This window comes from Chroicocephalus ridibundus, chromosome 1 (genome assembly GCF_963924245.1).
Source record: "Chroicocephalus ridibundus chromosome 1, bChrRid1.1, whole genome shotgun sequence".
Lineage (NCBI taxonomy): Eukaryota > Metazoa > Chordata > Aves > Charadriiformes > Laridae > Chroicocephalus > Chroicocephalus ridibundus.
In genome coordinates this window covers 167656302-167672313 of record NC_086284.1, presented here as the reverse complement: position 1 = coordinate 167672313, position 16012 = coordinate 167656302, and the positions used below count along the sequence as shown (strand labels likewise).

The 16012-nt window shown below is 43.5% G+C and overlaps 1 protein-coding gene across 1 annotated transcript; it reads right to left on the bottom strand.

Annotated features, from left to right (window-relative positions):
* Positions 1-1569: 1569 nt before the first annotated feature.
* STRA8 (stimulated by retinoic acid 8) lies at positions 1570-15826 on the bottom strand. Its single transcript, XM_063323880.1, has 8 exons — positions 15635-15826; positions 13846-13921; positions 12361-12445; positions 11809-11958; positions 8457-8739; positions 7104-7180; positions 5272-5383; positions 1570-1751 (listed from the first exon to the last, which is right to left on the bottom strand). Exons 1-8 carry the CDS (start codon positions 15824-15826, stop codon positions 1677-1679), a joined length of 1050 nt encoding a protein of 349 aa, XP_063179950.1. The 3' UTR covers positions 1570-1676.
* Positions 15827-16012: the final 186 nt, after the last annotated feature.

Genomic DNA, 16012 nt, shown 5'->3' with positions numbered 1-16012 from the left:
GGTACATGCCAGTATTGCCAAGTTTGACCTCAGCTGATGCAGTAATTTAAGATGGACACGGTGAAAGAATCACTAACGTAACAAAAGCGACCAAATGTTGTGTGGCAAATGGAACTGGAGATGAGAGAAATCTGTAAGACTTCTATGGCTAAAAACTTGTAGAAAAAGTAGCCTCAACACTGAGAAAAACTAACCTATCTCCCCCCAGAACTACACAATTTACTGCAACTACTTACTACTCTAGTTACGTGTATATATATCTTGTACTAGCTAAAGGAAATAATGATTCGACCTTGGATCCCCTGCAAATTCTGTACGTATATTTCAACCAGCACATGTCCCAGAATCCATACTGCCTAGGGAATGCCCACGCTTGGCATTTTGGAATGTGAGGGAGAGGAGGAGTGGGGAGAGCCAGCATTGCATATAGCCTCAAAGCACATGAAGCACACTAGAAAGGCCAGGGAAAGGCAAGGCTGCACATGGAGAACTCAGAGGGGCTCTTAAACCCAAACAGCATCTGCAGTTAGGACCCCCCCCCAGCCCCACTTCCAAACACAGCAGCCTGGCAAACATCCACCTGGGAGTGCTACCACAGCCTCACCCGCAGGGACAGAAGGTGCTGTGGAGATATTCTTCTCCCCTTGTGCTTCAGCACTGTTCTCCACGTGTGTCTGCTTCAATACAGCTGCATGTATCGTGCTCTTACGCACCAAAGCAGTGCTGCGCCACAGCCCAGCCCTCGTGGATTCAGCCTAAAAGGCTGGCTGCTGAAGACTGACAGATACCCGGGCATGCCAGCTTTAGTTTAGATTTTAAAATAAAACTTTTGGCTTTCTGTTTGTGACGGCTGTTAGCGTGATCTCAGCATAACCACTGCCAAAACACAATTTGTCTGAGTCTGCAGAGAGCCTCTAATGATAGCTCAGAGATATGAAGGATTTTATTCATCTTCACAGCATTTTTAATTCCAAGACACTATCTGAGCAGCACTACTCATCAAAGAATGAGATGTGGCAGAAGAGCACAGGGCTGCTCACTCCGCTTTACTCACTTTGCAGAAGTAAATAATGCAAAGAGTATTACTGTGCCTGTACTTCTCTGGACAATTTGGGAGTGGGTGGACACTGCTGTTGTCCTCATAAAGAAATGGAAGAGCCTCATCTCACTCTCTGTGAGGAAATCCTTCTTTCCTTGTCAGCCCAAGCTGAAAAATTGTACAGGAAAAGTAATCACTGCCAAGGGTGCGGGGCACTTTGTGATTTTTGCAGGTTGCAGGTTGCAGTTTGAGATCTGCTTTGTATGGGGGGTGCACAGGCTGTCACTGCTGTGACCTCTCTGCAGCTCTTCCACAGCTTATGCTAGGCAAGGTCACCTTACTGTACGTGCCTCGGTTTACTTGTGAAGCGAGCTGAAACATTAAAAAGCAATAGACGAGAATATTTCTTAAGATTTTATAAATATCTAAACCCTGGAACTTTTAAAGGCATAAATTACTCAAATGATACATCAAGAAACACTGATGAGGGAATGGAAAGTCAACGGTAACAAACCACTTTAACACAGTGTCTCCACACTCTGCTGAGAGAGGTGCTTCACTGAAAGAGGTGCAGTCTCTTCAAGTGCCTGGTGCGTCCGGCAAGGCTTGGCAAAACATTAACGAGCAGAGATACTGTTTAGAAATCTTCATCATCGAAGGTCTCGGTGCACCTCAGCATCACAGTCTCATAATCGAACGCAAGATCTTCTTCCTGAAAGCATCCCCCCGCCCCGAGTCAAACAGGATTAAAAACCACAGGAGTTGATTGTGTGTCAAATATACAATGGGTTGGTCAAATGCTGGCACGTGTCAGCTAATGCGTCATGAGCCCCCATTCCTCTCTGAATCGGCAACCAGCACTTGTCAAGTGCCTGATAAAGAATGGCTCAAATTTTCAACTAATTTCTTTCTAAAATCACAGGGCTCCACCCTGTGTCTATTTACATCACTTAGACAGCTGTTACTGACCCTGGTAGCAAGTGGGTCACACAGTCAAGGCTCTGAAGATATGACAGCTTCCTTGAGCCGTAAACTTCTACTGACATCAGGCTTTGCTGCTCTTTTAGCAACAGAAGGAAATGGTTCTCTCTTTCACCAGCTTACAGAGAATAAGTGGCCCTTAAGAAATCGAAGTCTAGGAGATGAAAGTGTTCATGTCTGCAGTCCATCTAGTCTACCTTCTGCATTGATGCAAGACTCCTTAGGGCAAGACAAGACTGCTTTTAAAAATAGGTGCTGTTTAAAAAATGTATAGCTTAAGGAGCACTAAATCCCACTTGCTTGTCAAGTGACTCATCTAAAATCCATAATTTTAAAAGAAAGTGTGCTTTTGAAGATGTAAAGGTGCTCAGTGCTATTTATAAAAAAACACACTGACTTTCACTTCGATATTGTAAAAGCATTGGACCTCAATCTAAGTTAATTCTTTACTGCCTTTGCAGCTAAGCTTCTCTTATGTGACCTTAAGACAACAGCTCTTGAAAAATCATAGGATTGCTTAACTAACCTCATGCTTACAAATATTTCTCTACCATGTAGCTTCCATGCTCCTGTTCTCATTTTTGGGTCACTGTCCTTTTAAGGGCCTTCCTTTTCCTTGTCCAAATGATTTCTTCCTTCCTCTTGTGTAAGTCTTTCTCAAGCATTTCATACCAGCGGGGAGCATGCCCTTGGCAGCCTCAAGAGCCAGGGCAGCGGCTCAAGAGGAGCTGCACTCAGTGGATCTGAGTGCGACTATGAAATGGTGACCATACACGATGCGACAGTAGTACTTTGTATCTGGACAGTTAACCAGAAATGGCGTAACATAGCGCTGGCGTGTAATGACCAGCAATAAAACCTGTCACCTCAGCAACTCTGCAGATGAAAGGAACGGAGACCATAGGCTGCCTTTCGTATTTCAGTCAGGTCCACATCGCATGCCTCGCCTGCTACCCACCTCTCTATCTTCTACAAGGTGTGTGCACAGTGCACCAGGACATCACTTTATCCTTGGGATAATTTATCCCAGCACTGCCCAAACTTCTGGGCACAGGTACTACATCAAAGGAAGGGGAATGGTCTGCAGGGGTTCAGTCACACCCATGAGGTAACGAGGAAGGGCTCCTTTCCCTCTCAAGTCCAGGAGCCTCCGATGCTCTCAGTAGCCCAGTTTCTGGGGTAAGGTGTGGAGCCTATACTGAGCTCTCTGCTGCTGCCTGAGTTGGTGTGTTTCAAGCTAGCTGGAACATCTCCTAGCCCTGCTCTGCGACCACTTCCATAACTGCCTCAATCTGTTTGCTTTGAGATGGAGATGAATTTCTGCTCTCAAAACAAAAAATTCTTGTCAGTTGTATTTTTTTTTTTTTTTGCCTCTTGGCAAGACTCTCTAGATGTGCTGTACTGCAGTTATCTAAACCAAAACAGACTGTGGCCTTCATATTATCAGTACTCTCTAGCCTGGGTGATTTCTGCTCAAACTCCCTTTTTATTGTCTTATCACAGACAACTCAAAGTTCCTGCATAAAAGAAGCGTGCACAGCCTTTTATTTCCTTTTGGATCCACAGAGCTCAGCCAACTGCCAATTTGCAGTACTTCAGCTTCTTTTGCTGTCTGTCTTCCCGTCGTTCCCATTCTCCTAGTCTTATTTCAAACGTCCCTCTTTGAAGCTTGAAAGAGACACCACCTCTTCTCGTACCAGCCCATCTGGGAGCTGTGAGATGGACTCAGGCTCACATACAACTATGCAGCACCAAGCAGAAGGACAAAATGGGACCACCTAATGCTGCCAGGCGTGACATTCATGAACGAAATTTAAAACCGGAAAAATACCGTATCTTGCCTAAAGCTTTTCTTTCTTTTCTAGGTGTGTTCAAATCACGGTTATTTACATAAACACAGGAAGAGCTCTGCTCTTATGGAGAACATAGCTATTCACAGACCAAAGGGCTGTGTAGCTCAGTGCCTGGTCTCTGACAACAGCCCGGAGATGATGTTTAGACAAAAAGTGCAAGAATTGTGCATGCAGCGTGCTCTGTTCCACAATATATGCTCCCACATTATGGCAAATTGCTGTGAGGGCCTTCTGAGCTGGAAATTGCATCTGGACCTTCAGATTTAGGAACTGTCAATGGACTGATGTCCCAGGAGTTAAATCTGGTAATTTGCACGTGCAAGTACTTTTTAACATGTTGTTTGTTCATTTCGCTGAGTGCTTTCTAGTTCTTCTGGTGTATCAAGTCCACACCAGTTAGGATTAAAATTCTTTCATGGTACCCTTCAGTCTTTTTTGCGGAAGAGTCCTACTCTAGAAGCTCCTGTTTAATGCCTTTTGCTGTGCCTGCTGCCATTCCCTGCACCTCTTCTAGTGCTACTGTCTCCTAGAGTTGGGGGAACCAAATGGCACGCAGTAGTCACCATGTGATAGATTCCGATAGTGGTGCAACACTCGTTTCTGCTTTTTTTTCTGTCCCAATTACCCCTCATCACAAACACTCTAATTCCTTCAAAGGAGCATCTGCTCAAGTAGCAGAGACTGAGTGGAAGCAAGCGACAGAAAATAGCAAAACAGTGGGTACTGTGGAAGTATAATTGACTCTGAGCCCAGTCAAGCATTCTCTGGCTGAGGGATATCTCCCTTTCAGTCCTCTACCCGCATGCAAGCTCTGAGCCACCTCCTTGGGAGGAGAGCAAGACAGGGAGGAAGAGCACTGCAAACACAATGACTTTTGGGTCAGCGAATCTGCAACAGTAGGCTGAGGTTAAGGGCAGCTCAGCAGCTGTTATGAGCTCTTTCAAGAATACGAATACCCTACTCCTCAGGCCTGCCAGCAGAGGGCTCAGGGTAGGGCCCCTGGCACCCAGACAAGCAGAAGGTGGTCCTACTGTCCTACCGAGCTCAGAATGAAGCACCTGGGGGTTAATGGAGAACCGGGAAGCGAGCTTCACCTGCTCACATGAGATCACTCAAGCTTTTACACACGGAACTTTCATGCAAACGATTAAAAAAAATTAAATTCCTCATTTGCCATTTTGAATAATACACTGAGCAATAATACCCCCTCGCACTTTGCCTCTTAGAAAGGCAATCCTACCGACCTTTTGGAATGACACATCTGAAGTGATGAACCCCAAGTTCCTATTTGTAACGATTCTGGACAATACGATCAGAAGCACAGAAAACAGAAATCCCTTTCTGACAATGACAGAAATACATTGCTCTTTCTATAAGGAATCCTTTGGTGAAGCTTACCTGGCAAAACTGTGTATTAGCGAAGAAGAGGCTTTTTAGGAAGTCAGTGATCTGCAGATAGAGTCTGTGGTGGTCCTCTGGATTTTCAGAAGCGCAGCTTGCAAATGCTGAACTGAAAATGGAACAGAATACTATATTTAATTCCCTGTTCCTTCATTTCTCCTCTTACTTACTTTCTCTCCATATTTTACTGATAATTTAAAAATCAAACTGTTTGCAAGGTGATTTTGATACTAAGACAATAGCCAAGCAAGACAGAGAGGAGCGGAGGTGGACATATTGACGAGATATTCTCTAACAAATGCAAGAAATATGTGTAAGAACAGAGAACAGCAATACAAGAAACCAGTATCACAACAAAGAGATCCACTGATAGATGACAGCTGTAGTAACACAGTTTTGGGGAAAAGTATATATCCATTATAACAGAGAGCAACAATAGTTATTTGGTAGCGTATTTTGTAGGGTTGTTCAGAGGAACAGCTTTGACTTCTTTTGTAAAGTTTCTGAGAATGCAGTAACATGTGGCCATGAAATGGTGTATTAGCTATCACTGGCAGGTTTGTACTCAGGTAACTTTGGCAAAAAGCTAAGATATTAATTCTGGACCTCACCTCTATATTCTCCCTGGGATTTTACAAAGTTCTGCATCATGTCTCTGTCCAGAATTAGAAGGCACAGAGTGACAGGGAAGGAAGGGAACAGGGTAAGTGTTGACTACTGAAATACTACTCTAACTTGGGACCTAAAACACGATTGCAAAAATGATGTCAATACATTGCACTATTAAGGAATACTTAATCTTATTTTAAAAGCAAACAGCAATTGTGACCTAATATATGTTATTTAATGGAAACATATTTGTTAAGCTTTATTATGTATTCAAGCATATTCTGATCAACAGTCAAAACACCTTTATTTCCATTCATTCTGTTCCGGAAGTGCAAGGTGGAATGGTGGTGAAAGAGAGAAAGAGATTCACACTAAACAACTATCTAAATATGGAAAATTAAGTAGAAAACCGGATTTAAAAAAACAGATTAAAAACACTATTTGCAAAGAGAAGCAATCCTAACGAAGACTAAATAGCAAGAACTCATAAAAGATGAGTCATAATGTGATTTTCCTCGTGAGGAAAGCAGCCCTTTTCTTTCTTTGGTCTACTGGGAAAAATCAAAGGCAGTGCCAGCTTTGTATCTGACATGTTCTTTTAGGTAACTCATCTGACCTGCAGAGGAAAGAGATGTTATTATTTAATATGCTATTACTTAATAGGTCTTATGTTTCTTTGATGTCATTTGTCATGATTGTTCGGGTCAACCACACTTTAGCTTGATCACCTCCTTGTGATTGAATTAGGGTACTTGAAAAAGGTAAGGGAGACAATGTTAGAAAATGATCATTTTTGTCTCATTAAATGAGAGTGGAGTTTATGATTAGCTGACTTATCCAGAGAATGCCCTTACCGTCCTCATAGACCTGGTAAATGAGGGAGAGAAAAGGAAAGGAAAACATTACAAATACTGTAATTTGAAAAAACGCAAAGCTATGCAGAGTGGTGAAGAAAATCAGGACCCCAGTTATCCTGAAGCGATGAGGTGCTCTTAATAAGTGATTCTTACTAATTCTGCCATATTCACTTTTGCACCTTAAGAGAGAGTATTATTGTGAGCACAATTGCTAGAGGCTGCTATTCTAACTGTTTACTAAAAAATTAGGCACAAAAAAGAAAGCTAGGCCAGTGCCTTACCCCACAACAAGCTTGCTGCAGAGTATTGACAGCAGGCTATTAAGTTATTCTGTCGAGCAAAAGGGGTGAGTTTGTAATTTACCTTCGAATAGACATTCCCTGAGTCTCACTTCTGTTAAGAAAACCAGCAGCAACATCAAACGCATCTTCAAACATTACCTATCAAAGAGAACACTTCAGATGTCAACATATCCAGCCATCTAAAAGTTTTACCTAGGGCATCATTTTTAATAATGAAGTCTTTAAAAGCATGATTTTCTTTCTTTCCATTTAACAGGTACGTTTACAGCTAGAGTAAACCAAGAGGCTTTTGTGGAGACAAGAATAATAAGGAATAACTGTATTTCATGACTAGGAACACAAGGTTAGTCCATTACGCTTGTGCTTCAACCTCTAGGAATTAGACTTAACGTTGCCACCTGCCCTAAAATCAGTAAAAACCATTAATTCTACCAGTGCTTTAGAGACTTGACTGTGGGCTGCCGCTTATGGCTAGAGATCGCAGCTGTACCAGCCAGTCTCCCCGCATCTGATTCCAGCATGCAACCTGGCTTACAAAGGAGTTTGGATGCTCCCTGTGACAGACCGATAAGCTCATTAGTTCACTCTGCCATAATGCAGTTCACACATTTGCTGTGCCAGAAAGTACTGTACACGTCACATGCCCGTGACATTTCCTAAGGAGGTCAGCAATATGAGTTGTGTCCTGAGGCTCAAAAAGAACTTGTCAGTGCAATTACTTGTAGACTAAAGGTGGACACCCGTCCCTCCCTTGAGCTAGTAAAATTACACACGTCTCTGAGCACCTAGTTGCTTAAGTAATCAGTGCTCCAGGAACAGCTTACAAAGAGTTGGCTGTTATTTCATCTCTTTTTAACAAATGCCCTGGTCTACTCAGTCACTGACTTCTTGGCTCTGCAGAGGTGCATGGCACAGGCAGTCATTAGCCCTGTACCACTGGAACTGGTCTACAAATACTTTCTCTTTGCTACCAAGTGCTTTGATGAAAAAACCCACCCAACCCAAAACACAGCAGGCCTCGGCAAACTGGGTATTTCTGCTGGATTTGGCTTGTCTGTCCTGCTTGGAGAGCTTGCAGAGCACAGTAACTGTATAATTCTTGTTCCTGTTCCCTCCCCCTGCAGCAAGTTAGAGCAAATTTAACTGTTACCTAGCACAGAAACTCTACAGGTCAGTGGAGACTAGCAGGATTACTACCACTGCACTCCTATAGCTTGCTGTGTATCTTACCGAGAGAGAACTCAGTGCAGACATTTACTTAAAGACTGCTTACTGTCTCCACTTATGCATTCACGTGGTCTCGGGAAAGCTTAATTACAACTACTGTATGTTTCCAATTAAAAGCTGCAGAATCAATTAGCAACTGAAGGCTTGGAGTTTCGGAGGCAGATGATGTGTGTTACTGAGCACTTACTTCCTCTGGTGTGGAGACTGAGGAACCACTGGCTTCCTCACTGTTACCTCGGCTGTCCCTCACACTACCTTCAGTGCACGCAGGCTCTTGGCAAGCAGCCTTAGGATCCTCGAGGAAATCTCTCTGGCTACAGTACTGCAAGATGCTGTCTCTCCTTTCTTCAGAAAGCTCTTGCCAGAGGTGGGAAACAGCTGTGGAGACCTCAGGAAGAGGCACCTCCTCACTACAAACAATTTCATGCTCTATCAGCAGGTCCACTGTGTGCTTATAAAAATACAGGTATCTGTAATGAAAGGGAGCATCTCTTAAGAGCAGGCTATGGGGCAGCATCTACTGTAAATCAGCAGGAGACTGGGGAGTAGCTACGATTCACAACTACTTCACTAACTCCCCTCCCCTAAGACTTCATACAATTACTCAAGGTTGCCCAACACTGTTTGAAGATTTTAGCAACTCTGTTCTGCCAAGATTTCATCTGCAAAAGGCAGGCCCCAGCCACAGCCTCAGCAGGACTGCCTCACAAGAGAAGCTCCAGGCGCTGCAGGCTCTACTTATTGCACAGGCAAACCTCATTCTGGCATTTAATAAACTTTGAGTTACTTGCCTTTGTATCCTGAGGCTTTTTACACTGCAAGTCACTTTTTATACTTTTACTGGCATTGCACTACACTTAAAAGCCTTGGCTGAGGTCATATCCTGATGTATTAGGTACTATACAGAGATAGAAAAAGACTACCCCAGGCCTGGATGCTCTGACTTAAATAAACATGGGATCTTCATTTCCTTCATTTTACATCTGAGGAAACGCATCCCTAAGACGGACTTCTATGCAATCTGTAGTGAAACCGGTAGTGGAACATAAATGACGTAATTTCAACCCAGTGACTAAATCTCAGAATGAGCCCGCTTCTTCTGTTAGCGCTGTGTGGCACAGCGAACCAGGGGTAATAATGTCTACTAGAAAGCAGCACTGAAGGTTATTTTACGTTAATTAAACGCTTAGAGTTTCTCAGATGAAAATAACAAGACCAAAGCAGTACAAACCAAGAGTTCTATAAACGCCAGTCATTGTTACTAGGTTTGGGCTCAAAACGATTCCTTGGAAGATGTCCCAAATAAGCACACTTCCTGACTAACTGAACAGTATTGCATGAGAAAGTAACTCAAAAGAATCGCCTTTTTTTTCTTTTTTTAAATATTTATACCAGCAAACCAATATTGAAAATCTTAAGATAATTCTGCACGCAAGCATAAACATGTTTAAACTCCAGTTTCCATACTCTGGAGTATTTTCCACCATTGCTGGAAACAAAATACTCAAGGGGAAAAAGCGTTCTCATGTAAGGTATTGTCCTCACCCAGGATTCTGGGTGTCCAGCTCCAAACAAAGGATCTGGAGTTTCTCAAAGAGAAAAATATGAATCACCATTAGATTGCTTTGCTAAAGAAATTAAGCTTGAACCATGACTCAATTATTTCCTTCCCAGCTGGAAGGAGACGACCACATTTTGCACTGGACTGAGTACTGTGTAGTCCTACCATTGTAGCTCCTGCTGCTGGATATGGAAAAAAGCCCAGCCCCTTGAAGGTCAAAGCATTTCTGATGCTGCCCAAATAATGTGATTAGATGATCACCAAAACACTGTTATTTTCTTTGCTGAAGAGTCCCTATTGTTTTATGCCTGTTATAAAGATCATTTTTTGACAAGAAACAGCTATGAACCAACTGCAGCCTGCCATAAGACTGCAGGATAAGTGCTAGAGCCCACACAGTACAGGCCCTGGTCTACCTTGTCAGTGAAGAAGGGGAAAGTCATGTGTTTACAGCTCTGTCGTGCAGTCTTTGATGAATAGAGCTTACTTCCCACAGAATATGTTGATTCAGCACATTTCAAGGTCTTGTAAATGATACCTCACTATGGCCAAAAGCAGGAACTGTAGCAGGAGGCTGGTGCCATCTGCTGGCACAGCTGCAGTCCCATTTTGATGAAAAACTCAATAATCCAAGGGAATTTTGTAAATAAGCACCAGTTCAAAGCAAAAGAGAAGAAGGAACTGCGGAAGTTTTTGTTTATGCCAGTAACGCTGTGGAAGAGGATGCCAGCTGCAGCTGTTGATTCTTCCGCACCGCATCCTTTTAACTCTGGAACAGTTAGGGTAAAATACACTCTGCTTGATGGTACATGATAGATTAGACATCCGTTTCTCAAATCTTTATAATGAAAATTTATCCTTTCAGAAAAGCATCGATGACCCTTAAGTACCTCCTAGTGCTGTTTGACAGCAAGGGGAAGAACGTGGTGAATAATGTACTCAGTCTTAATATATCAGTAATGTTGAAAAAAATCCCAGCAATTTTACCATTACAATCCCAGATTAAAATACATGGACCACTGACATGAGAACAGTGGTCTTTGATTTTTAGGTCCTGCACCAGGCACTTAGGAGCTGATCCTAAGAGGCGTTACAGTCTTGTACCTCTCGCTCTAAGTGTTTAGGCTCCTCTCCTCCCGCCCTGTGTTGCAGACATTTTGAGGAGCACTTTCTGGTATCTTCCAGACTACTGCTATTCTGCAACCCGCAGGCTGAGGACTACACGATCTTCCCTGGTGGCTTCCAGCCTTATCCTCCTCTGATCCCACAAAAAAAAGGTACTGCGAGCTGCCAGGAGCTAAGGGTCTATTTCTGGAAGGAGCAACAGTGCTCAAGCTCCTCATAACGATGCCATTACAGGCAGGATGAACATCACTGTGGGGGAAAGTATCTGCTTACCTCTGGTTGCTGCACGTCCCCAGAATACATACAGCTAGACTCTTCAGAATTTCATCTGGTGCAGCAATTTCTACATTCCTAAAATCGAACCCTATTGCAGGGATACAACTTGATAGCAGTACTGACACCGCAAACACACAGGGACATGCACCTGCATAAATCATTCTGGATGAAAAACCTCCTATTCCACCTGATCTTGCCTGTTAAACCACTACTGTTAGCAGGTATGTTGCATCTTACTCCACAAGCCATCTGGACAGCGGTAAACCACGGCCACTCAGGACTGACAAACGTGAAAGAATTTTTTTTCTTTTTCTTGAGGATGGGTGGAAAATCCTCAGGGGTTTTCCAAGGCCTGCAGAGCTGGGGGCTGCTATGATGCTGGGAGTCCATTAACAGGTAAGTCGTAGGGGAGGGACTTGGGAGGTGCTCAGCTTCATCACCAGCAGGACCAAGGTTGCTAGCACAAGCCTTCTTGCAAAGCAGATGCAGGGTCCGGCAGGGCTGCATGAACAGCAGCAACTGGATGCACGGTATTAATGCAAACAAAAAAACTGAAAGCAACATGGGGTGCACCTACCGTTCAAATTCCACCAGATCTGGGGATGAAGTGTCTGGAGACTGGATAAATTCTGGCTTCCCATCCTCTTCCATTGTTTGGTTTTCACATTGAATCAAATACCAGACGGTAGAGTCACTCTCACTCACTGCTTCCAAGGCTGATGCAGTGCTGGAAAGAACACACAGGAAAAACAGCCACATGAACAACTTCTTAACTAGATTAATAAGGCCCTTGTCATGGTCACCCCAGTGTCCAGGACCATTCTTGCCAAGTCGGCTTTCTCCTCCTCCTTTTGCTTTGCAGGCAAATGAGGAGTCCTTGGTGGAGATGAGCTATAGAGAAGGGAAAGGAAATAAAGGCACGGACTGGAAATGAGACCAACAACATGCCTCGAGTGTTCATGCACTGTATGGGATTACAGGGGTCCAGGTGAAATCTCTTCATCTTTTCCTCACAATGAAAAGGCCTCTGCTTGCAAATTCAGTAACAATGACAAGGAGATTCAGAGATGCTGGGACAGAAGGAAGTGCAAACTATTATCATCTTTCCTTAACTGGTATAAGCCCTCACCTATGATCGCTGAAGTGCCTCTTGACGTAGTCCTCCCTGACTTCCTCCAAGCCAGACGGGATCCCATCCTCCAGACTGAAGGACTCTGTTGTTAGCAGAAAGGTTACTGTCACATCAGTGGCACTTTTGGCTTCCCTCTCACCCTCAGTCCCAACCAAACAGAGTAATTTCAACAACGGGTTCCTCATGAGCCAGAGTTTTTCATTAGGCAAAAATGATGGGAAAGGAGAAACTTCTGCCTCTCCTACAATGTAACTAGCATTATTGGGAGTTTATGATCATTGATCATTATGATTATTTAGAATCAATGCCTCCTTCTAACGTTGATCTGACAGAACTGATGGTGAAAACAACCAACAACCAAAGTCCAGGCAAGCACTAGCCAATACGGTCTTTTGTGATTGCCGTATAATGAGCAAATTGCATGTAAAAACCGCTGACAACCAACCCATGTTTCACAAGCAGTATGAATTCTACATATATGCAGGTAAATAAAAGGGGAAGTTTACCTCCAAACTCTCCTCCACCAGCCTCACTGCTTGTGATCCCTTCAAATTTCCTCTGTCAAACTATTCCTCCTGCCTAAACTATTTCTTCTACCTATGACTGACTTTTATGAGTTATCCAAGGATGTGGGTTCAGAGGAGACTGCTCCTTTTAAGCACTGGGACTTTTAATTGATGCAAATTATTGGAGGTGCAAGTTGCATGAATAGCAACGCTTTTTTTCTAGACAACAGCAATTTGGACGCTTGAAGGGACATAAAAATACGTGCAAATTCTCTGCCCCATCAGCCTCCTGTCCCACTTGCTGCCACTGGAGGCAGTGGCCAGCGTCAGTGAACAGAAGGCAGCTGGTGAGGGTGCAAAGCCCTCACACAGAGGAGTGCATGCAGACAACCCACCAGGCTGAAAGAAAACAAAACCACAGCCTCTCTCTTACATGTTTCTATCGGAGCGAATTCTTAACTAGAGACTTCCATTCCCTATACTAGGAAACCCTCAACAGCTTCTCTGCCCTTCTCCTTTACCTCACACCAGACCCTGCTGTTCTGAAGTTTACGCTCTGGCTGTGCTTGACCCCACACGGTGCCATGGTGCTGTGGCCAGGAGGAGCACCGTGGGAGCTCAAGCACGCAGCCTGGGGACCCACGCCAGCCCCACACCTGGGGGTGAATGGGCAGCAGGGTGACAAGGGCACGCTGCCTGATCTGCCTGCTGCCATGGGACAGCAGGAATTACTTGTTTCCTTCCTTCACCTCTGCTGGGCAGGGGGTAGGAACGACTGAGAGTCACAGGGGGATGTCTGAGGTACTCTGTGGGTCAATGGGCTTTCATGCTATCCCTTGTGTACTGCTACAACTGAAGCCACAGTTGGCTCTAACGCTTTAATGGGCCCAACCGCGTACCTATCTGTCTCTATTTAACAAATAAATAAAAAACAACTCCAGGCACTCTGTCCAAGGCAAATACTTGCATACAGTACCTTTCATCTTCAGCAAAGAACCCAAGGTTCGCTCCAGCTTTGGGATAGATTTCTCAGCCTTATGCAAAACCTGATACTAAACATAAGAAAAAAAATCAGAACGGATTGCTCTCTGCTCTGACTAGATTCATGTTTTAAAATGCCTTGGTCATTTCCTTCACTTTTCCTTAATTTTGACCTTCCATTATCTTTATTCCTCTGCGAAAACAACTGTGTTTTTTCACCAGCTACCCTTATCCATATGAAAACGGGAAAGAACTAATTCCAGAGCAAACTTAAATATAGAATATAAATATTTGGATATATAATTATGCAATACATACACATAACACACAGTCACATAGACATTTGCTACTTAACTCTGATCTTCTTTCATCAGCAACTGGTCTTGTTTGGATCGTTCTCTTCTTGGAGCACGTCCAGAAATACTATGCTGTGAAATCTTGTTGGATGTCTACCAGCTTTAGGCATTAGACTTTACTAATCATTTCCCACGAGAATTTTGCTAGGAGAAGCCTTTGCCATGTTTTACTCTCAGCTACACTGATGTAAACTGGAATAACCTCAGTGCTGCATATCATTCCTTCATCATTTATAGAAAGCATAACTGAGAACATATGGCAAATGCACTTAAACATAGAAATCTCAAAAATATTTCAAGATTTATGTGATCAGTGAGATCATCCACAGTCATCTTACACAGGATGTCTGCCTTGCAGAGCTTTCACACTGGGTATTTTAGCCAGACGTGAAGCACTCGGATTATGAGTGAAGTTCTGTATTTAAGCTCTTGAAGATATTGAACTTCCTTGGCCCCCAAAAGTCACACAAGAGGCACACGATACTATGAAAAAGCAATTTTAAGAATTGGTACGTGAAAATATTCCCCTTGGACTAGACAAAACAAGTATCTGTTTAGTCTTGGCTTCTGAGATCATGGTGACTTCAGCATAACTTGCACCTTGTTCAGAACACGGCAAACTAAACTCTTACCTCAAACTACAGGAGAGGTAAGGGGCTCAGCAGGCACAAGCCCCAGATAGCAGTATTTTGCATGTTCAGAGCCTCAAAGCACAATTCCTGTCCCAAACAGTCATTAGCCTCTCCATTTTACAAACTGGAAAACTGAAAGTAATCAATCTAACTAAATGAACCAGTGGCAGAGTTGAGGATAAAAGGACTCCTGATGTTTATTCCTCTGCCTTGAGCATAGTAATATCCATCTTTTCAGTAACATTTTGGGTCAATTTCATCTTCATAAACAATTTTGGTTTGATTAAACAGTTTCTTAGTTTAGTAGAGAGCAACAAACAGTGCTTGTGGTTGTTTTTTTCCAGACTTATTTTTCCAGAGTGTCTTGAAGACACAGTGCACCACACAAGCCTGATCAATTACTCCCTCCTCTATAACTACTGTCCATAAACTCACTATTCTGAGATAATGGCAAAATGCTGTGAAATCATGATAACTTCATCATAGGATCCCTTGGTTTGTTTCCAAAATACTATAAAGAAGCCACAAAGCTATAAATAAACTGCAAAAACCCGGTAAGAAAAGGGCGGATAAGGCACATGACAAACCCATGACCCGGAGACTACACAGTGAACAATATGCTCACACTGAGCTGGGAGCTTTAAAGTAACAGGGATCCAGGAAAACTACACACAGTGAAATTACACAGACACTGGCACCTCTAAAGATACAACGGTCATCCTAATAAACCTGGTTAAATTTAAACATATTCATGTATAATAGCGATACATAGAGAAATATGGTCACTGCTCCGCACCTTTGAGGATGAGTTGTGCGACTGGGATAAAACAGCTTCCCGCAAGCTGCTGAAGAGTCTTGCCAGCGACGCCCGGTGGCGTGCTCGTAACAAGCGTGGCTTTGCCACACGGAGTTCTACCTCTCGCAGGTGCGTCAGGGGACTGGGACTCACTCTGGCATGCGGCTTGCTACAGCCTCCAGCTGTCTCCATCAAAAGCAGCAATGCAACATTTATTTATGCTGAATAAGTATGTAAGAGAAGAAAAAGAAATCTTGCAGGGGACAGACAAAAAGGGAAGGTTTAGGGTGACTGACAAGTGCACTCCAGGTCATTTTTCCACAGGAAATTAAAGGAGTTCGAAATTGTCTCTTTGCCCGAGGGATGCCATCTGTAAGT